A 22434-nucleotide genomic window follows, 5' to 3' on the forward strand; every position below is an offset into this window, starting at 1 on the left:
ACTCTTCGTTGCGGTGTGCTTACTTCTCATTGCGGTGGCTTCTCTTGTTGCGGAGCACAGGCTCTAGGTGCACGGGCTTCAGTAGTTGTGGCACACGGGCTCAGTAGTTGTGGCTCGTGGGCTCTAGAGCACAGCCTCAGTAGTTGTGGCACATGGGCTTAGTTGCTCTGCGGCATGTGGGATCTTCCCAGACCAGGGCTCAAACCCGTGTCCCCTGCATTGGCAGGTGGATTCTTAACCACTGCGCCACCAGGGAAGTCCCTCCAATTCAAATTTAAGGTAAGGATTTAACTTAAGGATTTTGCCTTAATTTCTTTGATTTTGTTTTTGTCACTTTTTTATGTTAATGATCTTGGATTCTAATGCCATTTATCTAGTTAATTATTTGTTTTATATTACAGCATACACAAAACAGTTTCAAAATAAAACCAATATTACTATTACTACTAGGACTATTAAATGTAGTATAAAATTTCTCTATATTTCTTTTTACCCTTCTTGGGCTATATTCCTAGTGGGCTGTTCAAATTAATGAATTTAAAGTTAGTTGAATAGTTTTTCTCTTGTGATCATGCCACCAACTTGAAATAGAATTGAGTAAATTTGTTTCAGTTTGCTTTTTTAGAGGCCACTTTATTTTCCCATTAGGTTTAATTTTTTAAAGTTATGTAAAACATTTACCTAGCTCCAAAGTAAAAATTATAAAACAAGTTATATTCAGAGAGTTTACCTTCCATCCTCATTCCCTCTCTCCTCTTATAGGTAATAATTTTCATTGGCTTTTTTAAAATTAATTTTTATTGGCGTATAGTTGCTTTACATTGTTGTGTTAGTTTCTGCTGTTCAGCATGGACAGCTACATGTAAAAGAATGAAATTAGAACACTCCCTAACACCACACACAAAAATAAACTCAAATGGACTAAAGGCCTAAATGTAAGGCCGGATACAATAAAACTCTCAGAGGAAAACATAGGCAAAACACTCTTTGACATAAATTGCAGCAAGATCTTTTTCAATTCCACCGCCTAGAGTAATGAAGATAAAAACAAAAATAAACAAATGGGACCTAATTAAACTTAAAAGCTTTTGCACAGCAAAGGAAACCATAAACAGAACGAAAAGATAACCCTCAGAATGGGAGAAAATATTTGCAAATGAAGCAACTGGCAAAGGATTAATCTCCAAAATATACAAGCAGCTCATGCAGCTCATTAGCTTTTGGTTTATCCTTGTTTCTTTTTGAAAATATAAGTAAATGTGCACGCACACATACTCTTCCTGTTACACAAGAGGTAGCAGATTTTACACACCATTCTTCCCTTGCTTTTTAAACAGTTCGCATGGAGATCCCTGCATGCAACATACAGAGATAATCCTTAGTGTGTGGTTGGTCCATGTTCACGATGGGCGTCCCCAGCATGTGCCACTTGTGCCTGGTGGGGCTGGAGTGTGCCCGTTGGAGTCCATTTGTCAAAGGCTCCGTCCTGGGGAGAAAAGGAGGCAGGCACATCGGGGGTGATCCTGTAATGAAGCTGTGGCTGTTTGGAGGGTGGGTATTCCTGAGGACAGCGTGGTGGCTGTTTCTGGAATCTTCCCCTTCCCTATCCCTGGACCCCTGTCTAGCTCCTAGGATAAGAGAGGCAGTCAGTAAAGGCTGCTGAGTTTTTCTCATTGTAAACTCTGCTGGAGGGCCCTGTTCACAAAGTGACATGATAACAGAGGGAGCTGTGTCTCCAGGCTCCCTTCCCCACATGCACCTTCTGGTCGCAGCCCAGGGCTCCACATGGAGTCAGACTGTGTCCAGTGGGAGAGGCAGCGGAGCTGCTCATGATCACATGGGAGAAACTTCTCAGGGCGCCTAGCAATGGTGGCAAGGTGGGAAGGACGGGGCTTATCCAAGGGCTAAGGCTCTGCGTCGAGACCACTGAGTGGGCCACTGAGCAGTAAAAAACAAACAAACCACCCTAAATTAAGCTAATATGCAGCCAATGTAGAAACCACTTCTTTTCTAAGTTCATCTCTTATAATAACTTGTCCAACACAACCAATAGCAGCCAACGTGCAGTGCTAACATTGTTTTTAGCATCTTCTTCTGAAGTGATGAGTTCATTAGGCTGTGTCATCTGTTGGTGACAGTGCTGTCAAACGTTTGCCACTTCATAACATGAACCTCCTTCCGTCCAGCTTTGTTTAATATCATCTTCACTGCCCTCTCCCTTCACTGCCCTCTCCCTTCACTGTCTCTAAGCCAGTTGCACATACTTTGGTTTTTTATTTCAGCATCAGAATTCTTCCAGGATCTTCTAGGATAGGTTAGGTTATGGTTGGGTAGCAAACAAAGCTCCAGCAAAATCTTAGTGACTTATAACTACAAAGGATTTTTTTCTCACTAAAGTTACATAGACTTGGAAGCTTACTTAGTAGTAACTTACCTTTTCAGCTTTTAGGTCTCTGAATCGAAAGGTACCACATCCTGACTTGATGCAGAGACGACTGTGCATCCCCCAGGGGCCTTGGACTTGATATCGTGATAGTCTGGGACTTTGTTTGGTTGTCTCCTTTGGGGCGTGGAGAGTGCATGTTGCCTGTGGGACAGACGGTGAGCCGAATGTTTGGCAAGATTTAGTAGCCACAAGTGCTGCTCCCAGGTTATTTGGGGCGTTGGCCTTCTGGGCATGTCCTGGATGGTACTTCCCTTCCCCCACAGAGTCAGGCGTGAACTGCTTTGGCCAATGGATTATGTGTGGAAGTTACACAGGTCCTTTGCAGCTGGAAGCTTGAAGAGCCTGTGTGGCCACACAGTGGCTGTTCTCTCAGCTGGGACCTGGAGAAAGAGGACATGGGGCAGAGCCCCCAGGTGGCGTGGTGAGAATTAAAGTCTTAGCTTTTTAAACCCTAAGGTTTGGGGTATTTGTGACCACAGTGTGTGTCGTTTTGAGGTCGTTTCTTACTACTGTGCTATCCTGACTGATATAGAAGGAAATGCCCCTCTTCTGCTTGGCACCAAGTGGTGCTTGGAGCTGCAGCATCCATCTGATGACTGAGAGATAAAGATAACACACTGAGAAAGGATGCTGGAGAAGAAAGATGGAGAGGGAACCTGGGTCCCTGGAGTAGAGCCACTGGATTAGCCCTCGGGCTTTCCTACCCCCAGCCTCCCGGTTATATGAGAAGACAAAGTCCTTATTCATGGCATCTGGTAAGTATTGTTACTTGCAGCTGCACAGGTGTTGTGGTGGACAGAACAATGGCCCACCAAAGATGTTCATAGCCTAATCCCCAGAACCTGTATGTTATCTCACCTGGGGAAGGGGATGTTGCTGGTGTGATTAAATTACAGATATGGAAACAAGGAGATTATCCTGAATTATCTGGGTGGGCCCAATGTAGTCACCAGAGTCCTTCTAAGAGGGAGGCAGGAAGGTCAAAGTCAGGAGACCAGCAAGGAAGCAGAGGTTGTTGGGATGCACTTTGAAGATGGAGGAAGGGGCTGGGACCCTACAAATGCAGGCAGATTCTAGAAGCTGGAAAAGATGAGGAAAGGGATTTTTCTCCTGGAGCCTCCAGGAGGGGTCCAGCTCTGCCAACACCTTGATTTTTAGTCCTGTAAGATCCATCTTAGACTTCTGACCTCCAGAACTTTAACAATAAATGTTTGTTACACAAGCCTTAGGAAACTGATACAAGTGATGTCCATAAACCTAATGACAGCACACAGCGACCCAACTGCCAGCTACCCTACACCCCCAAGAGTCATCTCCCCAGCAGGGTGGTCTTTGGAAGGGAACAGCTAACATTTCCTTCATACTTAAAAGGAGAATCAATAAAGTATATGAGACTTAGAGAGAGGAAAGGAATGAACATTTGTCACTTGTTAAAGCAACAGAAGGAGGGTGCTGGGAGATGAGTTAGTGTTTGCTCGTTGCCTTGTTCTGTTTGCGTCTCCCAGCTACGCTGCAGGCCCGGGCCACCCCCAGATTACAGTAATATTAAAGTTCATTGGAATGCCCAGTGTGGGGGTGGCAAGGATTTGAGCTGAGCTGCAGCTGAGTTGGGACTGTCACAGGGAAGAGCCAAATCTGACTACATGGTGGATCTGTTTCTTTTAGTTTAACCTTTGCTTTCCGCTGCTTTTGTTCACGAAAAGGATACTGTCTATACACAGTGGCCTGCCTCAGGGAACCCTGCGCCTCTGCCTGGATGTTAAACCAAAGTGCCTTTGTTCAGGGAAACATCTGGACCCTGTCCACCTGTGGATGGCCACAAGAAAGCAGAAATTAACACATCCCCTCCCCGAGGCTGGCCATTCCAGGTGATATTTGCAAAACTCACGCCTTTTTACTTCCTTGTCTCCTCCCCCTCTCTGTGCTATAAAAGAAACTGGCATCCAAACCCCCATAAGATGGTTGTTTTGAGACTTTGCCATCTTTTCAGCCTGCTGGCTTTCATAATAAAGTCATATTCCTTGCCTCAGCACCTCATCTTCCATTCATTGGCCTGACCCCAGAGAGAGGAGCGAGCTTGGACTCCGTAAGGAGACCAGAGCATGGCCTGGGGCATCTTGGATCTCGGTGGCAGAGAGGCTGGCACGGGAGGTCCTCTGAGTAAGATGTCACAGCTCTGAGCAACCAGGACCCCCGTGCCCACAGCGTACCCTGTGTCTACCTCACCAACTGCCCCTCTCGGGTTCTAATACTCACTTCTTGTGGGCCACCGACTGGAGGGACAACTAACTGAGCCGTGGGCACGGGCGGCAGAAACTAAAGCCCCAGGGCCAGGCAGTAGAGTTTGTTCCAGGGGAGACCATTGTGAGAGCTCAGTCTCCCTGGACCGTGCTTTTCTTCACTTGGTGCCCAGGGAGCCGGTCGGGGCAGGGCCAGCGCCGGGGAGGGAGGAGACTGGCTGGCGGCGGCGTGCGGATAAGAGGGCGTGCGCTCCTCGGCCCCAAGTGCAGCAGCTGGAGGAGGCGCGCAGGGAAGCGGACGCGCCAGAGGACGGGCGGCGCGATGGAACCGGCGCCGGACCTGGGGCTCGGGGACTCGTCCCTGCACCGCTATCTGGACTGCGAGTTCTGGAGCCTCAAGGACGAGATGCGCTGGCTTCTGGGCGGCTGCCCGCTCTTCCGGCACAGGTACCGGCCTCGTCGCCACCCCGCCCCGTGCGTCCCGCCGCCGGCCGCGTCCCCTCGGTCCCCCGCGCGTCCCTGCGGGCAGCGACCTCCTGGTGCGCCCCGGGCGAGGGCGAGCTGGGGATGTGGGTGCTGTGCCCGAGAAGCAGGTCCCTCCCGACCTGGCAGATGATGGACTGCCCTCCCCAGTCCTGTGGGCGCAGCAGAGCCGGCGACTTCATCTGCCCCTGGAGGTGTCCTCCGCCCGCCGAGCTCCCTCCTACACCGGGAGTCGGGGTGCACGGGTGGGTCCCCGCAGCGGCGGGCGGGGTGCTCGGCCGAGAGTGGTGGCTGGAAGGGTCGGCCTTGCTTCTAAACCTGTTTCTTGACTCCCCGCCTCCGGGTGTCCCACCCCTGGAGGGAAGAAGGGGAAGAAAACCCAGGATGAGGCGGGAGTGAAGCGCGCCCAGGGCCACCGTGCAACCCTGTCCGGACCAGGAGCGCGGAAACCGGGGCAGAACAGCGTCATCTCGGGTCGTGCCTGCCGGGAAGTAAGGGCATTTTCCCGGCACAGGGGTGGACTGGCTCTGCCCAGGGTGTATCTGGTCGTCGGCGTGGGGCAGGTTCCCAGGGGCCCCGTGGAGTCCAAGTGTGCAGAGGGGCAGCCTAACAGCAAATGGGGTGCTTGGGTTGTAAGGTGGGCTCAGGTCCACGAGGTCATTTGATGCCAGGACAGCCCTGAGAAGTGGGCAGAGGGCTTGGTGCAGCCTAAGTTTGCAGAAGGAGAAAATAACTCAGGGACCGGCCAGTCAGGACCAGAACTCAACCCTTGTGTCTCAATGGGAACTGTTTCTCCTGTGCTCTGATGGGCGGCTGACCCCATCTCAGGCTGTCTGATAAGCCCACCTTTAGAATCAGGCTTTGGAGTTTTAGTTGAAGAAAGCTCCAGTTAAGAACACCAGTATGTTCCGAAGGAAGATTAACTACTTAGCTCACGTTTAGTTTATGTCTCAAGGTTGAGCTGGGCTGAGAGGGAAAGAGATGCTTGGAGTAAAAGCAGCCTGTCCTTGGCCAGGGAGCTGCGGTTTCTGCCCTGGTGGTACCCAGTGGGGAGAGGGGAGCTTGGGGAAGGTGAAAGCTGACAGGTGTGAGATGGTGGGTGTGCCCTTGAGTGTCTCCCCACCTTCTTTTTCTCTCTCTCTCACACCTAGTTCTTTATGTCATGATTCTCAAAGCATGGTCCAGGGTCTCCGGGCGGTACCCAAGACTGTCCCAGGAGCTTCACAGGTTAGAAATTATTTTAGTAATAATATGAAGCAGTTATTGGCCTTTTCATTCTCATTTTCTCACAACTGTTCAGTGTTAGTTCCCAGAGACTACATGATGTATAATTTTCCAACATGTCTGCAGAAGCAGATATGAGAATCCAGCAGTTTTAAGGCAGATATGAAAGATTTGTAAAAATGCAGAACAATGCCACTTTTCTAATTAAATTTTAATACTGTTATTTTCAAATGATTTAATAAATATTTGAACAATTTTTCTGTTATAATTTCTAAGATGATAAATACCAATAGATATTTGGGGCCCCCAATAATTTTTTTAAAGACAATTTTAAAGAGCAGTTTTAGGTTTACAACAAAATTGAGAGGGAGGTACAGAGATTTCCCATATACCCCCTGTCCCCACACAGACATAGCACCCCCCCCTCCGTTATTAACATCACTCACCAGAATGGTACTTGTTTTTTGCTTTTTTGTGTGTTTTTTTGTTTTTGTGTGTGTGTGTATTTTTTTTTAACCAAAAATGAATCCATTGATTTATCATAATCACTCAGAGTCCACAGTTTACATTACAGTTCACTCTTGGTGTTGTACATTCTGTGTGTTTGGACAAAAGTAGAATGACATGTACGCATCATTTGGTATCATACAGAATATTTTCACTGCCTTAAAAATTCTCTGTGCTCTATTCTTCTCTCCCTACCACCTACCCCTGGCAACCACTGATCTTTTCACTGTTTCCATAGTTTTGCCTTTTCTACAATCATACAGTTGGATTCATATAGTATGTAGCCTTTTCAGATTGCCTTATTTCACTTAGTGATATGTATTTAAGCTTCATCCATGTCTTTTCATGGCCTGATAGCTCATTTCTTTTTCTTGCTGAATAGTATTCCATTGTCTGGATGAACCACAGTTTATTTATCCATTCATCTACTGAAGGTCATCTCGGTTGATTCCAAGTTTTGGCAATTATGAATAAAACTGCTATAAACATCTATGTGCAGGTTTTTGTGTGGAGGCCTCAATAATTTTTCAGAGGGCAAGGAGGTCCTATTGCTTTAAGTCATATTTAGTTCCGTCACATCCCTTTTCCTATCTTCCTCCATCTTTTCAGTTTAGTTCATGGGCTGTCATCTCTTTGTCTTTTCAATTTAGATAACTGCAGTTTAAATGATGGGACAGAATGCTAATATCCAAACTACTGATTTGGGCCTTGTAGAAGGTTCTTTGCTGTGAATTGCACGGTCTGCTTAGGGACAGAGGGAAAGGCAGGCGGGGGCTGGAAAGCCAGCCGGCAGCTTATTGCCTGTGTGATTGTCATCAAGTGTGATTTTACCTTCCTGAGCTTACATTTGCTGATTCAAAAGAATGGGGATAATATCTGTGCTGCTGGATTGTTGGGACACTTATAAACTGTTGAGTAGCTATTTAGTATTGCTGGCTGTGGTGTGACACCAAAAAGAAAAAAAAAAAAAGAAAGGAGAAAAAGAAAAAGGTACAAATTACCCTAACAAACACTTTTCCATTCTCTCCAGTTCTTGCTTATTGACTTCATAATTTCAGAGTTGAAATAAGAGCCTAAATTTCATATTGTTTTTCTCCAGTGATCAAAGATTGTGCTATCTGTTTGAAAGTTCACATTGTATCAGATTTGATCTTACCGGGTGTTAGAAGACAGTGATCCTGATTTCTCGATTTTTTTTTTTTTTTTTTTTTTAACATTCTGCTGCAGTAAAACGCTCCATGGGAGGCCAGAAATAAAACTTCTCTAGCCACAGATTCACTGAGGCAAGGTGAGGCCTCCTGTGGCCGGTCTCCCCTCCCCAGGCCTTTGAAGTTCAAGTAGGTATGGGAGGGGTGGGGTTCATTAGTGTGCTGTGTGTATAGTGGGAAGTTTGTACGGGGTCCGGCACTCCCAGGACCGAAGAGCCCAGGAAACAGCGTGCTTCCAAAAAAACCAAAAACCTGGTTGTGCAGTTTTCTGTGCACATCATAGCTGCCCTCAGTGCAGGGATTCATGCGCTCGTCCGCCGCCCCAGGTGTGGTGTGGGCACAGCCAGGGTGCCCCGTCTCTCCCCGAGACCAGCTTGCCGGGCCGAGTCCTCCCTGTCCCTACTGTGGTGGAGGGTCCCCCAGGCTCCGGGGACGCCCCGGCTGCTGAGGGTCACACCTGCCCTGTGGTGCATAGGACAGCATGCCCTTGACTGGGACCCCACAGGATTCTGGGCCACTTGAGGCTCCTCCCTGGGGTTTGCAGGGAATATTTAAAAGCAACATCTGAAGTGAGATAAGCTTTTGAAATGTTTTTGAGTTTGTTTCTTGGCAAACCGGAGCTCTCTCCTGAGGGCCTGGCGGCGAGTGGGCGTGCACAATGCGAGGCTTACAGGCCCCACTAGACATTTCTGGGCCCCCAAGACCCCCTCACCACCCTTCCTCAGGGCTCCCCTCCCTGACCTGGCTGTGCTGGGCCTGCCTGGTTCCCCCTCCCCCTGCTTTCTCTTCGCTGCCTTTTCTTTCCTTCCCTGGAGCAGTGCACATTTCTCTTCCTTAACTTTTGCAAAGGTTTAGTTTTTCCCCTCAGTCTTCTATATACATGCAAGTATTTCATGAAAAACTTCTCATTGCAAAGAGTCAAATAATATGGAAAACGTGAAAGTTTCTTAAACTGTCCCCTCCCCCGAACCACTTTTTCTTTTTTGATTGTGGTGAAATACACAGAAAATAAAATTTACCATTTTAACCATTTTTAAGTGTGCAGTGGCATTAAGTACATTCACAGTGTTGTGCGACCATCACCACCGTCCATCTCCAGAACTTCGGCATCATCACAATTTGAAACTGTACTCATTAAACACTAACTCCCCCTTCCTTCCTCCCCCAGCCCCTGGCAACCACCATTCTACTTTCTGTCTCTATGAATTTGACTACTGTAGTTACTTCACATAAGTGGAATCATACAACATTTGTCCTTTGGAGTTTGGCTTATGCACTTGGCAGAGTGTCCTGAAGGTTCGTTCATGTTGTGACACGTGACAGAATCTTCCGTTTTTTTATTTTTATTTTTATTTTTTAATCTTTTTAAAATTAATTAATTAATTTATTTTTGGCTGTGTTGGGTCTTCGTTTCTGTGCGAGGGCTTTCTCTAGTTGCGGCAAGCAGAGCCCACTCTTCATCGCGGTGCGCGGGCCTCTCACTATCGTGGCCTCTCCTGTTGCGGAGCACAGGCTCCGGACGCGCAGGCTCAGTAGTTGTGGCTCACGGGCCTAGTTGCTCCGCGGCATGTGGGATCTTCCCAGACCAGGGCTCGAACCCATGTCCCCTGCACCGGCAGGCAGATTCTCAACCACTGTGCCACCAGGGAAGCCCCTCTTCTTCTGTTTTAAGGCTGGATAACACTCCACTGCATGGATAGACCACATTTTGTTTACCCATTCATTTGTTGATGGGCTTTTGGTCCTCCGACCACTTTGAATACTTTAGTGTGTTGTAGGGTTTTTTTCTACTTTTTCTATTTTCCTATGAGTTCACATATATATACATGTGAACATTTTCTTATATAAACAGGATCATACTATGTGTTTTGTCCTACAGCTTGCTCTTTTACAATTTAAGTTTTATTTTCATGATATAATGTATGAACTTACTTAATACCAAAAATACTATGAGGTTTGGAGTGAAAAACATCCACCCCTGTTCCACCCCCCTTCATCCCTCATCCCCTCATCCCCTTTCCTCACTGGCAAACACTTCCAAGTCTTTCATTGGATTCTTATGTTATTTACCTCTATTTCCTTAAAAGCATGCGTAAGCAGCTACTTCTTGATTATATAATGACTTACTCGTATAGAAAATGAAGACTCCCACTAATGCCCACTTTCTTTCCTTATTCCCCCAAATCCGTGCATCCCCATTTTTACTTAAATCAGTATCCAGTGTTCACATCGCTGTGACTATGTAAGTATTATTCTCAGCTATGCCCCTTAGTGTACCATATTTCATTTCCTTTCTTTCACAACTTTTGGTGTTCTCTTGGGCTAACAGTTGCCCCTTTTATTCATTTGCTTAGTTTTGTATAAACTCATCACTCGCTGGCCTCCACACTTTTGGATAGAACAGTTGCACTTCTCTCAATTTGGTCAAACCTGTCAGGTAACTGGCAGTTCTGTTCCTCCTGGCCCCCCACGGACACATCCATCCAGGAGGCCTCCTTCTGGGGCTTTAGTCTGGAGTGGCTTTACATTGTCTTCACCATTATCTTGGGAATTTCCTTTGCATCTCTTCTATAGTCAAGTCACTGTTTCCCCAGGCCTTCTCTTTTTTTGGTTACCCTTTGTGGAGGATTAGAGATGGCCACAAGTTCTTTAACACTGCTCCCGTTGAGAGGTGTGGTTTGTGAACCCTCCCCTTGAATCTGGGTGGCTTGTGACTGCTTTGACCCACAGGATATGGCTGAAGTGCCAGTGTGCCAGTGTCCAGGCTTAGGCCTAAAGTGACCGGTACCTTCCACTTCCTGTCTCTTGAGGCCCCAAGCTTCCATGTGAAAAGTTCTACCAGCCTATGGCTGCCATGCTGTGAGGAAGCCCGAGCTGGTCCATGTAGCGATGCCCCATAGAGAGATGCTGAACATTCCCGACTGCTCCAGCCTCCAGCCATCTAAGTCATCTAAGCTGGGACCCCAGACACTGAGAAGCCAAGACACGCCATCTCTACTTGATCCTGTGTGTCCAAGTTCCTGTTAGAGTAGTGAGATATAATGATAATGAATTGTTGTTTTAAGCCACTAAGTTTTGGGGTACATTGTTACCATAGCTATAGATAACCAGGACAGTCTCTCATCTAATAGCTTTCTGAGAAGGGATGCCAGAGAGTTAACTTTTTGAGATTTTTGAGATCTTCACGTCTGAAAATATTTACTATCAAAATCGGCTGAATATTTGTACAGGTGTAAAATTCTAGGCTGGAAGTAAAATTTCCCCCAGAATTTTAAGGACATTATGCCATTGCTTTCAAGTATCCAACATTGTTATTAATTAATCTGATCGCTTCTGCACCCTGGCATTTTAATATATAAATATATGACTTGTTTTTCTTCCTCCCTCCTGGAAGTTTCTAGGACTTTCTTTTTAGCACTGGTTTTATGGAATTTCACCATGTTGTGGCTTGATGTGGGCCTCTTTTTCTTTCATTTCTTTCATTATGGGGGGTATGTGATGGGCTCTTTTAATTTGGAAACTCATGTTCTTCAACTATTTGCACTGCTCTCTTATCTGAACTCCTTTTGTTCACATGTTGGACCTCCTGGGCTTGTCTTCTAGTTTCCTAATCCTCTTCATCTCTTTACCTTTTCATTCTAATTCCTGGGAGATTTTCTCAACTTTATCTTCCAACTGTTCTTGAGTCATTTTAAATATCTACTATTGTATTTTTAATTTTCAAAAGTTCTTTAAGTTCTTTATTCCTTTTTTATAGCATCTGTTCTTGTTTTCTGGTTGCAAAGGCTCTTATTTCTTGGGAATAGTTGATGGTAATTTTTGAGATGTTTCTTTCTATTCTCTGCTTTGTCTCTATTTCCTTTGAGTTCCTTTTTCTTTTCCTGTTTGTACTTTTGACCTCTGGCTCTCATGTCTGAGGCTTTTGTTAAATGTCTAGTCAGCCTTGGGTGTTTGTTCAAAACAGGAGTGAAGTGAGTAATATGAGCAAAATGCTGATTGTAAACAGGCAGGGTCCTTGGCCACAGGCTTTCTTGATCAGAGAGAACCTTCCTTTCAGTGGCAGACCAGTATTAGTGTTTTGTTTTGGTCAGGGTTAATTTCTCCAGAGATGAATCTTTTAGTCCCTGAGGGATGGGTGTGTGGAGAATGAATGACAGGTCATAAGCCCAGGTGCCTAAAGGATGGTGAGCAGGGATCCTCCATATATGACTTTAGGCTCATTAGAAAATGATGCTCTTCTTATGCGTGAAATCTAAGAAAGCTGTGAACTCATAAAAACAGAGTGGAATCATGGTTACCAGGGGCTGGGTGGTAGGAGGAATAAGAGAGATGTTGCTTAAAGGTACAAACTTGCAATCAGTAGATAAAAAAGGCCCGGAGAGCTAAGGCATAGTATAGTGAGTATAGAAAATAATATTGTATTATAAACATCAAACTTGCTAAAGACAAGGCTTTTTTTTTCTTATTGAAGTATCGTCGATTTACAATGTTGTGTTAGTTGCTGATGTACAACAAAGTGATTCATATATATATATACATGTACACACACACATATATATATGAATATATATATATTCTTTTTCATATTCTTTTCCATTATGGTTTATTACAAGACATTGAATAAGTTCCCTGTGCTATACAGTAAGTCCTTGTTGTATATCTATTTGATATATAGTATTTTATATCTGCTAATCCCAAACTCCTCATTTATCCCTCCGCCACCCCTTTTAACCTTTGGTAACCGTAAGTTTGTTTTGTATGTCTGTGAGTCTGTTTCTGTTTCGTAAATAAGTTCATTTGTATTATATTTTTAGATTCCACATGTGATATATAATATTTGTCTTTCTCTGTCTGATTTACTTCACTTGGTATGATAATCTCTAGGTCCATCCATGTTGCTGCAAATGGCATTATTTCATTCTTTTTTTATGGCTGAGTAGTAGTCCGTTGTATATATGTACCACATCTTCTTTATCCATTCCTCTGTCAGTTGACACTTAGGTTGCTTCCATGTCTCAGCTATTGTGAATAGTGCTTTTATGAACATTGGTGTGCTGATTCCTTTTTTTTTTTTTACAAAGTTAACATAAATTAAACCAACAGTATACTCTTTAGACATACCTGGATATGTGAGAAACTCTATAAAATGAAAGTAAAGGAATGCTAAACCAAGATTCTAGAGGATTGGAGGGGGAGGGCAGAGAGATGGGAGGGAGAGGCATGGGTGTGGTTAGAAGTTACTGTCATTGTGCTAGTTCTCCAACTGCATGAGGGTCTTTATCATGTATTTCAAATGATGACTTAGCCCGTGTTGCCTCCCAGTTATGGTTGTAAAAGGCAGAATTGTTTCCTGGTTGGACCAACAGTTGGAAGAAAAGAAAATAGTAAACTAACCAAGGGTCCCTCCACAGGATACTGGCAGAGAGGGAGACAGGAAGAGACTGAGAGAGACTGAGAGAAAGAGAGATCTAGAGAAAGGAACTAAAACCCCTGCCGGTAAAAGGTCAGGAGACTCAGTGGTCCCACTTCCCCTTCACAGGGCTGTCTGTGCAGTTGGTTGCACACTTTTTATATCTGATCTCTCATTTGACTCTCAAAGGGGATAATGCTGAAGTGTGAAAAGGGAATAGTTCTGGTGAAAAACAGAGAGGAGAGGACAGAGACACTGAAGAGGTGGGATCTGCAGGATTTGATCATTCTAAATTCTGTTCACTAATTTAATGTGAGAAATTCCCTTAGAGAAGATTGTGATGTATCAATAAATACCTGGGTGATTATAAATGCTAGCTTTATTGTAACATTGGTTTGTAACTCCACTTTTTGTTTTCTACCTGCTCTAAGAGACCAATACAAAAAGACAACATGCGTTGGGAAGGATGTAGACAAACCGGAACCCTTGTATGCTGTGGTGGGAACACAAAATGGTGTAGCCACTATGGAAAACAGTATGGAAATTCCTCAAAAATTAAATATAGAACTGCCATGTACAGCACAGGGAATATAGCCAGTATTTTATAATAACTTTAAGTGGAGTATAATCTATACAATTTTTGAATCACTATGTTGTACACCTGAAGCTAATACAATATTGTAAATCAACTATACATCAATTTTAAAAAATGATTGGGAAATAAATAAATAATAAAAAATTGGAACAAGAGGAAAAAACTGTAAGGAAGATACAAACCTAATATAGTAGTACTACTTAAGGCAAAATGTTTGGGTAATTACAGGTCAATGAAAACAACAATAGTAATACCTAACATTTATTGGCTGGCCAAAACGTTTGTTCGGGTTTTTCTGTAACATCTTACGGAAAAACCCAAGCGAACTTGTTGGCCAACCCAATAGTAATTTCTTTTCTTCCTTGTTTGCCACAGTGTTAATGAAGTAAGCGTTTGTCCTCACATCACGCCTCTTCCCAGCACTTCCTAGGTTTTCATTTGGGCACGTGACCCTCTCCCATAGGTTGTATAATCCAGAGAAAGTGGACCAGTCACCTCGTCGACCCCCCACCTTGACAAAGAGATTGACCCGTAACCCTGAGGAAGCCAGCTACTCCGGTTGGTACAGGAATAGTCCCGTGATCCAATTTTGGCCAATGAAATAGGAAGGGAGGTTTCTGAGGGATCCTGGGAAAGATGCTTCCTTGCTTATCTGAGAGATCTGCCGGATGGGCACACCCTCTCATTTTGGACGGGGTGGAGTCTGAACGTGAGGCTGGCTAGGTGTGCAGCCATTTTGTCACCAAGAGGGAAGCCAGCCCTAGGAGGAAGTGACCCACAGTGACAGGGCATGATTGAGCCAGGGAGTCAAACGTGCCCTGAAGCCTGCCCCTTGTCCTGTCTCTGCAGTTCCGTGAAGTAGCAAGTTCCCTTTACTGTTTAGGCCACTGTGAGTTGGGTTTCAACCAAACTTTTGGTTTTTAACCAGAAGCACCCCAATTAGTTTGCTTTTATTTCACTTTTGTTTCACTTGCAGAGACAGAAACACAGCTCACCTTGGCTTCAGGCACATAGGCTGGAGTTCAGATTGCTAGGGTGACACGGCCAGGAGTCCTCAGCTCTGCTCTCCTCACGTCCAGACAGACCCTGGTCACCTCGTGGCCTTTGGAGCTTTGGGTGCATGTCTCACAGCTCAGCAGCCAGGCTGGAAGACAGAGACTCTTCTTGGCTTCCATCCTGGCCCAGGTCACCCTCATTGGCCCAGCTGGCCATTGCCATTGCTTTTCCTTAAAGTGGCCCCTGGGGCGGGTCACCAACCAGAACCGTGTGGGTGGGGGAGGTAGTGGGAGGCTGCTAAAGACAAAAGGAGGTGATGTGGCCCAGAAAAGGGGAAATGCGTGCCAGACTGACAGAGCACTGGGCACCCATCCTTGGCTTCTTCCTGAGTCTCTGGGTCACTGCAGTGAGTGAAGGATGTCTCAGAAGAGCACCTGGGAAGCCAGGTCAGGCATTTCTGCCTTGAATGGGGGCACTTAAACACTGCCTGTTAAGTTCCCTCCTCCTTCCTCTGGCCGTGACTTTGATCTGAAGCTGGGCAATAACTTGGCTTCCCAAGTCTCTGGGCAGAGACTTGCTGATTGATTCCAAAAGGAAATGTTATGCATGCAAGGGACCAATGTCTGTGTAGAGAGACTAGGGGTCATGGGCGCTCATTCCTCTCGGCCTCGGGGAGGGACTGCAATTTCGGAGGAAATCGGGCCTGTTTTCTAACCGAAGCCATTCTGACTGTGTCATGAGATCTCAGAACCGGCGCTGTTTTCCGGGTGCCGTCCCGCAGTCCTCTGCCCCCTTCCCTCCCTGCCAGGGAGCTGAGATTCTCCTGTGACCTCCTGTTAGTGTGGATATGTTTTTATTTTTATTTACCTTGTTGCACCGAGCTTCGATAGCATCTCTTTTCTTTCTAAGTTCCCTTCTGTCCATCCTCTACCTTACGATCACATCCAGGCTACAACATTTGTACTCTGTTCTCCCTCCGTGAATAAGGCTTTGCAGGTGGGTTGATTCCAGGAGCTGAGATTGGTTCTTACGTGGTTATGGCCGTGACAAAAAGCGACTGCAGGGCCCCTGATTACTTGCCCTTCTCTTCACAGCGACGGCTCTATGGACCATGTGCAAACCTCTGTTTCTTTTGACACTATTTATGGACTTATTGTGAGAACTCAGACATCACGGGAGACCCCTCAGACCCCCAGGGTCTCCCCCCATGCCCTCCTGGCAGCCGTGGGAGAGTGTTGACCTCCTCTTTGCCCTTCAGGGACCCCAGGCCTTGAAGTCCAGGTCATCATGGGCCCCTGAGGGAATCTCCATGGCCATCTTCCCCTTTACCTGTAAATGGACGGGTAGGTGGGCAGGTAGCTCTCAAGGTCTAGGAGGGAACCCTGCCTGTTGTGCATGTTAGACTCACCGAGGTGCCTCCTACACACCCCGTGAAAGGATTTGTTGTTGAAGATGATGGATTTCCCCTCTAGATCTTCTCCTGCAGAATTTGTGTACCATGATGTTCCACCAAAGACATCCTTTGGGTTACCAAAGGTGTCACTACAGTTGGGAACAAGGAGCCCCATAAGCCCGCAGACTCCACCATCCCATGGTCAGAGCGTGGTCTTAGGAGCCAGTCAAGGCCTGGTCGTACCTGTAGACTACAGGGCTGGGCATCCTCCAAGACCCTGAACTGTCAGCCGCAAACCCATTACGGCTTTCTTAGCTAACCTCTCAGGTGCCACTCCCATCTCAGCACCTCCCACGTGCGCCCTAAAAATTAACCCCCCTTGTTTGAAGCTTCAAGTCTCGTTTCTAAACCAGTCACTGTCCTGGAGGCTGAGATCCCCGTGGTGACCTCGACCAATCAGGAGCCGCCCCCTCGGGCTGAGCTGATGCGGCATCCCCAGGATCCGGGGGGGGCGGGGGGGGAGGAAGCGCCCCAGCAGTAGCTGCCGCATGTACCTTTACCTAGTGAGACACATGCCTGAGAGAGTTTGGTGACAGTTCGTGTTTCTGTCTTGGGAGATTGTATCTGCTCCTATCCCGCGCTCACTCGGCCCCATTTCCCCCTTCACTTCCTTCCTGCTCACCCTTCCACCCCTTTCCTCCTGCCCTCCCCGCCCCACTGCCTCCCTCCCTCCCTCCTGGGACTTCCTCTGTCTGCCCACAGACACCCCACTCCTCAGCGGATCCTGCAGAGCAACTAGGTTCCCACCGCTCTGCCTTCTCTCGGCTCCTCCTGACGGAACCAAGCAAAGGTGATTGCTAAACCAAAGGCTCTCCATTCCAGAAAACAACCGTACCATCCCTGGGAGGCGGCACCCGTCCGGCCACTTGAGGTCTAATGATGACACGTGCACTTTGTACGGGACCCCTCTTCCTCCTGCTCTGTCTTCCAAGCCCTTTGAAGGTAGGAGCCAGCCCGGCTTGTTTTGAATTCCTAGTGTTTAGCTGGTGTAGGCGCTTAATGAAAGCTCAAGGAAGGAAGCGGAGAAAAAGGATGGAGAGGGAAACTCCCCTCCCCATGGTCACTCGGTCATTCAGTGGAGGCCCAGGATGCAGGGGTGGGGTCTGGAACTGCCTCCTTCAGCGATTCCTGTGAGGTTTTTGTCTCTGGGGAGGGATCTTTCTCCCTTTTCGCTCCGTCTTCAGAGCCTTTCTTCCTGAGAACTTTGTAGACTTTTCCCATCAGCCAAGGTACATCTCGCCAGTTGAAGGAACGTCACAGCTAGAATTAAACCTCAGCACTTAGAAACGACCCCCTTTGCATCTTCTCAGGCGCCGGCTGGCTCAGGGCCTGCAGCCTTTGACAGTTACCGCAAGATGATTCAACAGTTTCTCTTTCATTCACCGTCTACTCGTCCAGGTTGTGCGTGGTGTTCTCGGGGTGGTGTCAGGGTTTGGGGCATCGGAGGTCGAGCTGTGATCGCAGTGTTTGCTAGAAGGCAGGTGGGCCCTGTGCTCACTGCCTCTGGGGAGCCACGAATGCTTGTAGCGGGGTGCACCTCACTTTTTAACGGAGATGGAGCATTTTTGATTCTTGCTGATTTCAAAGAGAAGAGGGAGTTTATCTTGGGCTGAGCTGGAGGTGTCTCCAGAAGGAAGTTACCAAAGAGACCAGGACCAAGGTGCGGGTTATTGAAGCAGAGCCCTGCTGGGAAACCAGGGTTGGTTTTCAAGTTCTTGTTGGTATTTTATTCCAGAACATCTGTGCTGCCAGGAGTCACATGGTGGTCAAAAGCTTAGGTGCCAAGGATGTTCCTTGTCATGAGGGCATTCGCGTTTGGTATCTGAAGATGTGCTTTCCCCTAGACTAAAACTCATTTTGACTTAGAGAAAAACACACACCACTGCTTTTTTTTTTTTTTAAGTCTATATTGAATTTATTACAGTATTACTTCTGTCTTATGTTTTAGTTTTTTGGCCACAAGGCATGTGGGATCTTAGCTCCCCGACCAGGGATTGAACCCTCAGCCCTAGCATTGGAAGGTGAAGTCTTAACCACTGGATTGCCAGGGAAGTCCCACACACAACTGCTTTTTTTTAAAAAAATTAATTTATTTATTTTATAGTGTCTTTATTGGAGTATAATTAATATGCAAATTATTAGTTTCTGCTTTAGTTAGTTTCTGCTTTATAACAAAGTGAATCAGCTATACATATACATATATCCCCGTATCTCCTCCCTCTTGCGTCTCCCTCCCACCCTCCCTATCCCACCCCTCTAGGTGGTCACAAAACCCCGAGCTGATCTCCCTGTGCTATGCGGCTGCTTCCCACTAGCTACCTATTTTACATTTGGTAGTGTATATATGTCCATGCCGCTCTCTCACTTCGTCCCAACTTACCCTTCCCCCTCCCCGTGTCCTCAAGTCCATTCTCTACATCTGCGTCTTTATTCCTGTCCAGTGGTGTGTGTGTGTGTGTGTGTGTGTGTGTTTTAATGCACAGTGGCCTTTTTGATTTTGTTGTTGCCTTGCTTGTTGTCTCTTTTAAATTTTATTTATTTAATTTTTTTTAACATCTTTATTGGAGTATAATTGCTTTACAATGGTGTGTTAGTTTCTGCTTTGTTGTCTTTTTAAAATGGATTTTTTATTTTGGAATAATTTTTAATTTATAGAAAAGTTGCAGAGATAGCAGAGTTTTCTCATCTCCCTCTCACCAAGTTTCCCCTGTTGTTAACATCTTACAGAACCATGGTACATTTGTCAAAATGAAGGCGGCGGCATTGGTACATTGCTATGAATTAAACTCTAGACTTTACTTAGGTTTCCTCAGTTTTCCCCGTGGTGGCCTCTTTCTCTTCCAGGACCCCATCCAGGACACCACGTGTTTCATTGTCATAGCTCCTTGGACTCCTCTGGGCTGTGACAATTCCTTAGTCTCTCCCTGTTTTTCATGACCTTGACGCTTTTGAAAAGTATCGGTCAGGTATTTTGTTGAATGTCCCTCAATTCAGGTCTGTCTGATGTTTTTCTCATGTTTAGGCTGAGGTTATGGGTTCTGGGGAAGCGTATGAGGGGAGATGCCCTTCTCGTCACATCATATCACATCACATCACATCACATTATATCATATCATATCATATCATATCATACCATACCATCTATCCTATCCTATCCTATCACATCACATCACACCATATCATATCATATCATATATCATACCATATAGCCTATCCTGTCCTGTCACGTCACATCACGTCACATCACATCATACATATCATTACATGGCGTATATCCTGTCAACATGGCTCAGATTTTTTCTTTTGCTGTAAAGTACAATGAAATACAAAACTATTAAGTGTACACTCTCAGAATTTTGGCAGATGCGTTCACCTATGTAACCCAAACCCCTATCAAAATAGAGAACATTACTATCACCCCAGAAAGGTCCCTCATGCCCTTCCCAGGCCCTGCCCTTCCCCTCCCAGAGGTAACCACTGTTCTGTTTTTGTTCCTACTGTGTTTTAGTTTTGTCTGTTTTAGAATTTAATACAAATGGAATTACACAATATGTTCACACAGCATATTTTTGGTGGTATATTAATTCAGTTTAATCCCACACAGCAATGAAAATGCGTGAAACACAGCTACAGTAGACACTAAGATGAATCTTATTAGCCACGTTGAGTGAGAGAAGCCAGACTCAAAAGAATACATAGTGTCTGATCCCATTTCTTTAATATTTAAAAGCAGTCAAAAATAATTTATGGAGTTACAAGTCAGGACAGCAGCTAGTATGGGCAGGAGGGAGGGAGTGATTGAGAGGGAGACCAAGGGGAGAGTCTGGTGATGTAATGTGATTTCCCTGCACTTGGATAGAGATTATACGGGTGTGTGTAATCTTCGTGATAATTCATTAGGCTATACTTTTATGATCCTTGCTTTGTTCTTGGTGTGTTACATATTATTAAAGTGTTTTAAAATAAGATACTAGTTCATGCCCATCAGTTGTTTGTGTGTATGACAATGCCATGTGTACTCCTTATCTACTGATGTGTAGCAGATTACCTCAAAACTTAACAACCGGTTTCTGTGGGTCATGAATTTCACAGCATCTTAGCTGGGCGGCACTGGGTCTTTCATGAGGTTGCATGTAAGCTGTTGGTTGGGGCTTAAGTCATATAAAGGCTTGACTGGGGCTGGCAGATCCACCCCCAAGGTGGTGTACTCACGTGGCTGTTGGAAGGAAACCTCAGTGTTTCTCCCATGCGGACCTCTCCACGAAGCTGCTTGAGTGTCCTCACATCATGGCAGCTGGCTTCCTCCAGAGCACATGATCCCAGAGAGCCCAGTATAATGTTTTCTAGATTAATACATGCCATTTATGTGTATCAATAGTACATTCCTTTTTATTGCTAGGTAGTATTCCATTTTACAACTAGACCATAGTTTATTTATCTGTTCTATTAGTGATGGATGCCCTGGCTGTTTCCAGTTTGGAGCTATTATTGATAAAGCTGGTATGAACATTCTTCTACAAGAATTTTTATGAACAGTTTGCTTTTCTTGGGTAAATACTAGGAGTGTCATTGTTAGGTCATAGAGTAGGTATATGTTTAGTGTTATGAGAAATTGACAGAACCTTTCCCCAAGGTGACTATTGTTTTACATTATCACAACAAAACATGAGAGTTTTAGTTGCTCCACATCCTTGTTCATATTTAGGTTTCTCATTAAAAACTTTTTTTTTAGCCATTCAGGTGGGTGTGTAATGGTATCTCATTGTGATTTTAATTTGTATTTCCATGGTGACTTAATGACGTTGAGCTTTTTCTCTCATGCTTATCGGTCATTTTTATATTGGTCATTCTTTTGTGAAGTGTCTGTTCAAATCTTTTGGAGGACATCTGTGTGTGTGTGTGTGTGTGTGTGTGTGTGTGTGTGTGTGTGTGTAGTTCACACGTATAGTTTTGTGTAACCAACCACCACAATCAGAATACAGAACTATTCCATCACCACAGAGAAACCTCCTGTGTTTCCCCTTTAGAGTCAGATTCTCCCCATAACCCTAACTCCTGGCAGCCACTGATCTGTACCTCATTACTATAATTTAGTCATGTTGAGAATGTTATAAAATTGGAATCCTATCGTATGTAACTTTTTGAGATTGGCTTTTTTCCACTCAACACAATGCCTTGGAGATCCATCCCTTTTTATTGCTGAGTAGTACCCTATTGTATGGATGTACCACAGTTTAATCTATGCCCCCCTCAAGGGACATTTGGGTTGTTTCTAGTTTTTGGTGATTGCAAATAAAGTTGCTATAAACATTCATGTATAAGTGTTTGTGTAAACAAAAGGTTTAATTTCTCTTGCGTAAATACCCAGGAGTGGAATTGCTGAGTTGTAAACATAAGTGTGTATTTAGCTTCATTAAGACGTTGTCAAACTCTTGCAGATGCCTGTACCATTTTTTAAATATTTCCCACCAGCAGTGAATGAGGGATCCAGTTACTCTGCACCTTCTTAACACTTGGTATTGTCAGTATTTTTTATCTTTGCCTCTCTAGTAGGTATTTATGATTCGATTTTGAAACTTAGTATCTTGTGGTTTGGTCCTAATTCCACATGTGAAACTTCCCAGTAAAGCTTCGTCTTATTCATGCTGGATGCCCACACCCTTCACCTCTCCGAGGGAAGGTGAGATTCGTGTCTTTCGCTTTAGTTCTTGCTGGTGGCATATCCTAGTTCAAAGGTTTTCAACCTTGTTCTTAGTAAAGGGACCATTTTTTCTCAGGCTAAATCCTGCACAGACCACCGATAAGTCAGATGATGGTGGAGCCGCTGAGGGTAGAGCAGGGCCTTCTCTGTACCCCATACAGACACACCCCC

The 22434-nt window shown here is 45.4% G+C and overlaps 1 protein-coding gene across 1 annotated transcript in view; it reads left to right on the forward strand.

Annotated features, from left to right (window-relative positions):
• Positions 1 to 22434, forward strand: part of ACOXL (acyl-CoA oxidase like) — a 287130-nt gene continuing 264696 nt past the window's right edge. The window contains exon 1 of the mRNA XM_082426944.1: positions 1 to 5133. Within this exon, the coding sequence (XP_082283070.1) occupies positions 5009 to 5133 (125 nt within the window). The 5' untranslated portion in view covers positions 1 to 5008. The remainder of the gene's footprint in view (positions 5134 to 22434) is intronic.

The sequence above is a fragment of the Balaenoptera physalus genome, assembly GCF_965194825.1.
Source record: "Balaenoptera physalus genome assembly, chromosome: 15".
NCBI classification, from domain to species: domain Eukaryota; kingdom Metazoa; phylum Chordata; class Mammalia; order Artiodactyla; family Balaenopteridae; genus Balaenoptera; species Balaenoptera physalus.